General features: G+C 38.5%; 1 protein-coding gene across 1 annotated transcript in view; it reads right to left on the reverse strand.

Annotated features, from left to right (window-relative positions):
* Nucleotides 1-9,609, reverse strand: part of NOL10 (nucleolar protein 10) — a 55,627-nt gene extending 46,018 nt beyond the window's left edge. The window contains exons 1-7 of the mRNA XM_080616506.1: nucleotides 9,529-9,609; nucleotides 8,998-9,043; nucleotides 7,945-8,043; nucleotides 7,079-7,156; nucleotides 5,202-5,239; nucleotides 2,114-2,250; nucleotides 1,329-1,394 (exon numbers count right to left, since the gene is read on the reverse strand). Coding sequence (XP_080472632.1) covers nucleotides 1,329-1,394; nucleotides 2,114-2,250; nucleotides 5,202-5,239; nucleotides 7,079-7,156; nucleotides 7,945-8,043; nucleotides 8,998-9,043; nucleotides 9,529-9,594 — 530 coding nt within the window. The 5' untranslated portion in view covers nucleotides 9,595-9,609. The remainder of the gene's footprint in view (nucleotides 1-1,328; nucleotides 1,395-2,113; nucleotides 2,251-5,201; nucleotides 5,240-7,078; nucleotides 7,157-7,944; nucleotides 8,044-8,997; nucleotides 9,044-9,528) is intronic.
* Between the last annotated feature and the right edge of the window lie 359 nt (nucleotides 9,610-9,968).

A 9,968-nucleotide genomic window follows, 5' to 3' on the forward strand; every position in this document is an offset into this window, starting at 1 on the left:
AGAGAGAGGCAGCGACAGAGAGATGGCCACTCAATAGCAGTTTCTTATACTAGGAGGAGCTTATCAAGAATTTGGAGCCATCAGAGACACTGCTGATTACTCGAAATAGGTAAGGTTCCAACTGGACGTAAGGATAATGTTTTTATGCTATATGGATAATTAAGCACTGGAACGGGTTGCCCACAGAGGCTGTGGAACTTCCATCCTTGGAGTTTTCACATCCCCTGGGAAAATTCATCTGAATTCAACATGACCATGCCTTGAGCAGGAGACTGAGCTCTAGGGTTCTCTCCAGTCTGAATGACTCTGCATTTCTCTGCCTATACCCACCACCAAGCCTTGCCATATTGCTCTGCTCCACTACATTCTTAAACAACTCAGTTATGTCAAAAGGTCTTCCCAGTTACTCATGTTCAGAAGTTTACACCTCATTACACATTCTGATGAATGGCCTGTCTTCCTTTCCCTCACCCAACCATCCTATTTCTCAACAGGGCACCCAAGAGCCCTGTATTTTTCCAGCAACTCTTCCAAAGTACAAATATTTCTCTTTACATCACTCCTCATGGCACTTTCCAGCTTCTTCCATTCAAAGGCCTCCACCTCCAATTCTGTAACCCATTCAACTTCCCCACTTCACAACCTTTTCATGATTTCAAGTCTCACCTCTCTCAATTCAGATTGTATACTACACACTTAGCTCTCTTGCTGCACGATTCCCCTTTTTGTCTCTGCTGCTCAGTTTCTGTAACATGCCTTCACAAATATTGCTCCATCCATTAAGCTATCCTACCCACTGAACACCAGATGCTGCCCACCAACGAGCCACTGTATCTCATCAAGTCTGTTGTTCTCATCTGCCTCTCCCAACATGAAAGCCAGGCTCCTGCTCTAGTAGTGTTTTCAAAAGAATGAGACAAATGCTGGAGATATAAAAATTCTCTCTGGGCTACTCCAAGAGCAGAAGGACAAAGACATGTCTGGGAAAGTACATACCCTGTGGGTAGATCTCTATATGATGGCTAAATTGAGCAATAATGGCAAAGTTTTAATGAAACACTCTTAAGATCAAGTTATATAATACCTATTACAAGTCTATATTAAGCAATTTTAAAATATCCAAAAAAGAAAACTCAATTAAAACATAAAAACCAGAACAAATAATTACAGAACATAAAACAAGGCTCAGGCTCGGCATATGTTCCTTTTCAACTCTTCAACGCATTTGGGCAGTATTCAGATACAGCACTGATGGCAAGCATGCTAGTAGTTTGCTTCCACCTGGTGGAAACAAGACAGATAGGCATCATACAGCTCAGATAACTTACGAAGCATCAGTTTGCAGGGAGTTCAGAAACCTTCCTTGTTCCAGATTTAGCCTGTATACTTCAGAACTACAAAGGAAAAATCCAAAATTACTCCTTCCTCTTATGAATACTGAAAAATACTGTTGTAAGTTAGGGATAAAAGTTCTAACAGCCTAATTTTACCACATACACAATTTACAGACTTCACAACCTAAAAACATAAGACAAATCTATCCTCCAGTGTTAAAAACAGAGAAAAATGTGCATGTTTACCAAATATATTTATTACACTGCAATATCTTACCAATTATTCCTTTTGCAGGGAAAAGATGCATGAATTCCTTTAAGATTTCTTCTTTTCCTATGATTTATGTTATATCTTGAATTGCTATTTACTTTGCTTGAAACCCTACAGACCTCATCTTCTTACTGTCTTCTCACAGAGTCAATTAATTATTTCAAGTGATTTGACTCAAAAAACATCAACCAGGCTAGAAAAGATATTTAATTTTCCTTACTTAGATGCCAATCAATTTTTAAAACAGTACACTGAATAGCAGTTCCTATAACAAATTTGCAAATATATGATGTACCTGGTTTAAGAATCAGAAAGTCTTAAAACAGTACAGGAAACCGAATTAATCTTAGTCTTCCCACATTAACCACTCTTCACAAACAGCCTCCATTATTAATTTGGAAGGAAATGCCACTTCAAATTTTTAACTTTTCTGGTATTTTAATGTTCATTTTATTCTTGGAAAATATTGCTAACAGTAGTGAAATAAAATAATTCATTTAATCGATACCTTGCTCCTACAAAATACAGGTCACATGATGGATAGTGGTAAGAGAAATCTCTACCAAATTTTGGTATTCTAGTCTTGTAGTAATGGCCATGCTGTGAATGAAACTCCACAAATCTGCCACACTGCAGGAAGACAACCTGAAAATAAAATAGAAAGCACTGAAACACACAGAAGCAGATTACAATCTCCCCATCTCACAGCACAGACTCCAGTGATTTTTTTCAAGCTCACACAGGTTAACCACAACTTCTTTAAACCATTTCTATTAAAATTATAATCAGCTAGTCCTTCATCATTCTCACTAGCTACAGCAAAGAGCATTACTAATAAATATTAAATGAATATCCATGAGAGTATATGTGACAGACACCCTAAAAGCAACTCTGGAACCAGAGCAGTATTAGTTATCTTGGTGTTGTGCTCCACCAAAATTAACATCTGTACTTCCTTCAGGCACCAGATTTACTGATTTCTTTCAGGTATAATGCCATGCAGACACCAATATGTTCATAGATATTAAGAACAAAAACTGTACGTACATCCTGATGGACAGCAGCATTCCAGTAAATGAAACCAAAGACCTTTCTATATTTTTTTTTGTCTGCCATCTGAATAAGCACATATTTTCTTTCTGAAACACAGGCAAACACCTCAGTCCTGGAACACCCCACAGGAAAGCATTTTTAGAAGGCTAGGTCTATGCTAGTAAAGAAAATAAGCCAGAACTTTCCTCTATAGTCCTATCCAAGTGAAAGAGCTCTTCCTACTCCAGAGACATCATTGCCCACAACCTCCGTTACACTCATGCTGTATCTCAAACCATGCTCAGGCACTATGTGACAGAGGAACAGTTGGCCTAGCCCGATCTCATGACACAATACATACAAACAATTAAATTATATGGATAACAGGCTAACTCTCGACTCGGAGCCTCATCCTTATTTGGTTTAGATTTAGAAAAGCTGTAATTTAGTTTAGGATATGTATAGTCCATGAATCTTCTAAAAGTAGTAGATAATGAAGATTTTAAGTTTTCTACTGCTGGAGTATATTGTTAGCAACACTAACTAAAAATAAAGATGAGAAGCTCAGGAAAGGAGAAGTACAAAAGTTATTCTGAATGTCATCTTTATTGATGTATTTGCACATTCTTCCCTTACAAGACACAGAGAAAGTACTGACCTGGGCTAGAACTTCATGCTTACTTATCAAGTCCCCCTGCTTTTTCTGATACTGATATCAGAAAATGTTTACCAAAATACTGATATCAGAAATGTTGAAACCCATAACGTTTCAACCTGTTATTTGTGGACTCACTCATCCTGGTCCAAGACCAAGTGGAATATCATTTTTCAAAAGCATAACTACAATTTTGTATGAGATTACAGATGCAGCTGCAGAGTCAGTGTTACATAATGTTTTTCATATACATCCTAGTCAATCCTTTGTGTGCCTAATGCCTTTATGCTTTTATCTGTCTAATGATTTATGCTTTTAACTGGAAGTTTACCACAAGCAAAGCTCTTCACAGAAGTTCAACTGGCCTTATGGATACCAGCATGAATGAAAACCAACAACACGCTCTCACTGTGAAAATGAAAATAAGCCTCAAGAGGCAATCTTACGAGGACAGGGGGAGCAGATTGGAGAGAAGCTAAGTTCCCTGGGCTACTAAAGAACGAGGCAGTGTGTCTAGTGTTGGGATCCTAACTCAAGATGGATGTTGAGAGCATCAAGAGGGCTACCAAGAGAGACAAGGGGCAAAACACAAAACACACAGAAAGGTCAGAAGAATCTCAGCTTGTTTAGCAAGGCAAAGAGCACCTGCAGGGCAACCTAACAGCAGCTAGAACTGAAGCACAATTACAAAAATGACGAGTCAAACTCTTTGCAGTAGCAACAGTAAAAAATTTCAGATTTTCCTGGGCAGGTTGAACAGGAAGAAAAAATTATTTACTAAGATGTAGTGCAGTATTGTAACAATTTATTCAGTGAACTGTGGAACTGCCATGCTTGCAGGTTTTGACAGTCCTGTTCAGATGTTTGAAGGCCCCCCTCAAATCAGCATTTTCATGATTCTAAGTACTTCAAGTGTAATTTCTCAAATAATATTCCTTCTTTCTGGCATGTTCAAAACATGATGACAGTTACCTGAAATTAGTTTTCTTTCTAATGATTTGTAAGTTTTAGAAAAATGAAATCGAAAATTGGGTTGTATCAAGTTGTGAAAGTAGGGCTTCAGTCTGAAATATAGTACCAATTTCAGCTGAAAACACACGTAACAGCTACTATTCATAACCACTCAATCATATTTGTAAACACAGTGTGTTCCTCAGTCTCCCAAATAACTGGTTTGTACAACCAGACACACTCCTTTACAGACAAACAAGTGAGAGGCTACTGTACGGTACCAGTCACCGCCTTCTGCTACTTGAATTCATGCACATCTTTGGAAATATGGAAAAAATTTTGAACAGACTACAGCTCAAAGGCTAGATGACACTGCCTCTGATCAAATAAGAAATATTTATTAAAACAAACCTGTACCAGAAGCGCAAAGGTCTCTTCTCCAAAAAAAAACCAACAACCCAACAAAAAAACCAAGATAAACACTTAAAAAACCACAAACAACTTTACTTCTCTCCACAATTTTTGCCTCATTCATATGCTTACAATCATGTTGGCTACAACAACACTGAGAAACTAGGCTATTAACTAACCTGCAGCTATCCCACCTCTCAAAAATGGTGTATCGGTGTACCACTTGCCATAATGGATTGTGACTAAATGTTATCCTAGAAACAATAACTAATTCCATTTTCCTCATTATTTTTGTAAGAAAAACCATTATTTGACGTTTTTCTCTACTGCAGACAAAAGACCTTAAGAGTGGTAAGAAAATTATAATACAAAGAGAGAAAGAAAACAACATTTTGAATGTACAAAAAAATGCTTGTTTGCTTTTTTAAAAAAAACCTTTCTGTTCCAAAAGTTGTGTTGATTGACTGCCTTTACTATATATGAAAATGCATTTTAATATACATATTAAACCATTTTTTCATTTATACATTGAAAGCATTCAACATACCTTTGAGTAATCATCTGATAAAATCTCAAATGTAACCACTAGAGGAGAGAGCAAGAGAATTTTAAGTCAACTAAGTAAGCAAACTTACTTGCAAACACTGGCATAAACTCTCAAAACATTTACACTCACGCTAACCTTTAGTCATATAAGCATTCCCCACAGGTGTCAATGCATAATTCAGGCATTGTGATAAAATCTTTAATTATATAACTCTATTTGCAAAATAACAAGTAGTTTTCTAAAACTTTAGAAACATATGGAGCATCTTGTAATCTCTTTATCGTGCTTTTATACTTGACATGTTCCTCAACACAATGCTCAGCTGTGTATTTATTGGCTCAGGGAAGGTCTAATCAAATGGTTTTCAGTAAGTGTGTGGTCCATGGACCTTTAGTAACCCGTCAAAGATAATAAAAAATGACATAAGCTTGGACATACTATGTGCAAACTTGCACATGCAATCCTTCTAAAGGGTCAGTACTTCCAAAGAGTTTCAATATCCAAAAAAAAAAAAAAAAAAAATAAAAAAAAAAAATCACAAATTTAAAAGCTACACTGCTGAACACTGCAATGTATTGAGCTTTGCTTAGTTTCAAATGAGCTGGGTTGGGAACATTAGGAAGTAGCTCCTTCAGCTAAACTGGTTCCATTTAAATGAGGTAGCTCATTTAAAGTTACCTGAAGTGACTCTATGCTACCTTACAAATTAAACATACTTTCACAGTCTAGTAAGATGCCAGTTAAAAAAAAATATATACTTTAAGCTCTAATTACCAGCAATCATTTACTATTATGATGACTCCTACTCTTTCAAAGTGGGTCTCACTCTTGCCATACTCTCCTCTCCCCAACCTCTCTGAACCCCTGCCCCACCGCTACTCCTCCCCTATGTTGTAGCACCATGCCTTCACCCTACCCGACTCCTTGTAGCCCTGAGGCACAGGGTAAAAAAAACACTCCCCTTTTTCTTACCTAACTCAGTGGTTCTCAGTTTTTATTTTTCACACCACTTTGACAAACATCACAGACCAGTTTCATTTTTCCATAATGATTTAGGACTTCTGCCACTCTATGCTCACCCCTTTATTGCTTTGGTCACCCCCTATCTCAGTTTTCAGCCACCTGTCTTCTAACATCCCAGCCCTCAAACAAAACAAAACAAAAAAACCCAAACACCATTCCTCAAATCTGTGCACCCTAAAACTCACAGCCACAGCAGCTCTGACCTTCCCCCCCAGTCTAACTGCCAGCAGATTCCCCTTTTCCCATTGTCTAGGTGGCTCCTGGCTTTCCTCACCACAGTTGTTCTTCATCCAAATTAGTAGCAAACAAGGTGTAATTAGATTCTTGGCCATGCTACCATCTATCCTCAAGTACCTTGCTTCCAAGAAAACAAACAAACCAACCAACCAACCAACCCACCCACTCTCAGGAAATGCTCTTTACCCTGTAACTGAGCTTGGGCTCCAGAAAGCAAGCCGTGAGAGCTCATTTCAGGAGCAATGGTGAAACCGTAGTTCATTCTCCTACCTTAACTGCTTCAAAGGGGAAAGAAGGTAGATCTGGCCACCACCTAGCCATCGTACCCATGTTACATTCCCCACCCCAAACAGAGCACTCACACTCTGGGCCCCATGCTTACTAGCTCAAGGTAAATCTTACATTCTTCGCACCACCCCAAGGGAGGAAAGAACTTTGAAGGAGGACAAAAAGGGAAAGATACAAAGGTAAAGACAAGGTGATGTTTTACTCTAGATTCTTGTGTTCCCCCAATGTACATTTTGCCCCCTCACCACAGAGACAGAAGTTTCTATTTGAGTACTATCTGAATTACACATGAAAGACATCTTGTGCTAACAGCTATAGTTTATACTAACCTTCAGAATCTAAGCATCTTTCAAATTTCTGAGATAACTGATAGGCATCAAAACAGCGGATTCTTGGCTTGTAAGTTCCTGGAAGAATAATTTGATCTTTAATTAAAAATGTTAACAAAAATACAACACTAAAGCTTATTTTTCTTAATTTTTTTTCTTAATTTTTTTTTCTCTTTACTATAATGCCTTATATTACTCTACTGCATTTCAACTACAAGTATTCCAATCTTACCAAAGTCTCTGTGACTGGAAAAACATGTCTCTTAGTAACATAACTCCACAGCCTTGTTTTTCTCTTTGGTGCCTGAAAGCACCCTTCTTGTATGTCAGTTCTTTTGATTAACAGATACATCATACAGAACTGAATAATACCTTCCATAAGTCTGAAAGACCAAATCTCCTTATGTTATTACTACCTACTGAAGTATTGATGTTTCGATCTTGCTTTGACAAAGTTACAAAATGTAGCATTATCCTCCATCCTTTAAACAATACTCGACAATGATGTTCAGAAGTTATTTAAAGCAAATTTACAGACAACAAAAATACTAAAGACTTTAGTTTTTAAATGTATTATAGACAGTTTAGGTTTTAATTGTATTCTAAATGCCCAGTGGCAGGGGGGTTGGAACTAGATGATCTTCAAAGGTCCCTTCCTAACAACATCTGTATTCTAAAAAGCAGTTTCACAATACCACTACCAAGACAGCAGTCTATCACATCTTAAGAGTAAGCTTCCAAAACTGTTCAATGCTACACTCAAAAATGAACTCTCACCAATTCTACCTGAAACACTAAGTCATTCTGCAATGAAGGTTTTCTAGCACTTTGGGCCTCTGCTACAGAAAGACACTTTGTTAACTCACCAACTGCCATAATATACTGTCCATCTCTTGATACCTTAATCTTTGTGCTAACCGTGGGCATTTCAAAGTCTTGAATAAGTTCAATTCTTCTACGGATATCTATTAAAAAAAAAAAAAAAAGTTGTTGCTTAGGTAGCATAGTTGTATCAGTACAAAAATCTGTCATGGTTTCTTATGGAAGAATGTTAACTGGATATAGGAAATATCTTTAAAAGTATATCTTTATTTATAATTATATTCTTTTAAATACTGTTAAAAGAATCTTAGAAAGTATAAAGATCTTAAGTATAATTAACGTGTTATATGCAGATTAATAGTCTGTTAACCCCATGTGGGGGCTACCTCCATGCAAAAATAAATGTCTAAGGTAACTACATAACAAGTTACTATATAAAGTCATAGCAAATATTTATCACATAATGCAACTAAGATGTTGTATAATGTATTCCATCCTTCTGTTAACTCTCTGTATTTTTTGGTTGGTTTGAGTTTCTTGTGCATCTCTTCCTAGCCATTTTTGTTTTGTATAATGATTTTAGGTTAAAATTATGATCTTCCTGCACTCTAAGATTAGCATAATACAGTAGGGGAGTTTACAGTTGGAGTATGTATATATATCTGTCCTGGGTTCAGCACTGCATCAGCTACTAAGAAGGAGAAAAACTGACTGCTGCTGCTGCTGAACCCAGGACAATATCTATGGAGTTTATAGCATACATATATATGGAGTTCATGGTTTATAAGCTATACATGTAATTCATCAATCATGTTTTTATACAGTCACATAATCACGTAATTAATCCATCATGTTTCTGTAGAATCTACAACCCCAATACTTAATGTCTGAAATTTAAAACAATACAGGTAATATTCTGTTCACATAATGCTATACAGGAAGTTGGAGTAATTATTTATAGTTTTAATTTTGTAGTTTTTAAAATATAAGCTGTGCATAACTTCCCTGTATCAGTCAGTGAAGTGTCTTCCTCTGGACTTGCACACTGTATACATGTAACTGAGTATTACAGAGGATCATATGATGGGAAAACTCACCCACATCTTTCTTCTGTAAAGCTCTTTTCTTCCTGTCTGAGAGCCACTGTAAGAAAATACATAAATCAGTCTTGAGCTCATTATTCATAAAGAAACCAGAGAATCACTTAAGGTTTATCCAACCTGTAAGCAGAAGACATTCAGGCCATTAATTTTTTTTTTCTTGATTATTTTAAAATTTCCACTGGTATTTTTAACCATTCCACATCAAAAAAACTTAGACACTCGTGGGTTTTAGAGATCTGCAGAATAACACACCTATAGTTACAGATGCACGCATTCAGTCTGCATTCGTAGCTTAAAAATACTCGTAGCTGTTTCCGTTACCGACCCTCCACCCTCACCACAAGCGCACACAGAGCAGGGGCAGCTCCATGAGCCGCTCCGGCCCAGGCTGCAGCTCAGGCCCAAAGCGTACAACGCGCCTCTAACCGCTCCCACTGTGGCACACGGCTGAGGGAGCTCCTGGCCCGGCCCGGCAGCGCGTCCCTTGGCCCACCCGCAGCCCTCCCTCGCCCCGCTGCTCCTCACCTCCGGGAGACTCCTGCCAGCGCTGAGGCTGTAGATCTTCACCTCATTGAGGCTGGAGACCTGCATGGCCGCAGCTTTCCCCACCTCTTCCGGGGTGGAAGGGAAGCGGAAGGCGGCTCGCTTCCGGCCCACTGCTGCTTTCCCCGGCGGGAGGGCAGCGGGATCGTGTGCGGGGGCAGCGGCAGTTTGGGGGCTCTGGTCGCCTCCTTCTCACGGGACCGAAGCACATCATTCTCGCAAGGAAGGAAGAGGATCCATGGGGACTTAGGAGCCGCCAGTTTCCCGATCATTCATTTCTAGCGATCCAAAGGTGCCTGTGGCTCTCCTTCGTGGTGTTCTCCATCCTGTAACATGTGAAGAGCGCTGTCTTTCCGTGAGGCAGGCTGTGGTGCCGCTCCGGGTGATTAAATCACCAAGGCAGAAGCTGCTTCTGCAGGGTT

Source organism: Psittacula echo (genome assembly GCF_963264785.1).
Source record: "Psittacula echo genome assembly, chromosome: 4".
Taxonomy (NCBI): domain Eukaryota; kingdom Metazoa; phylum Chordata; class Aves; order Psittaciformes; family Psittacidae; genus Psittacula; species Psittacula echo.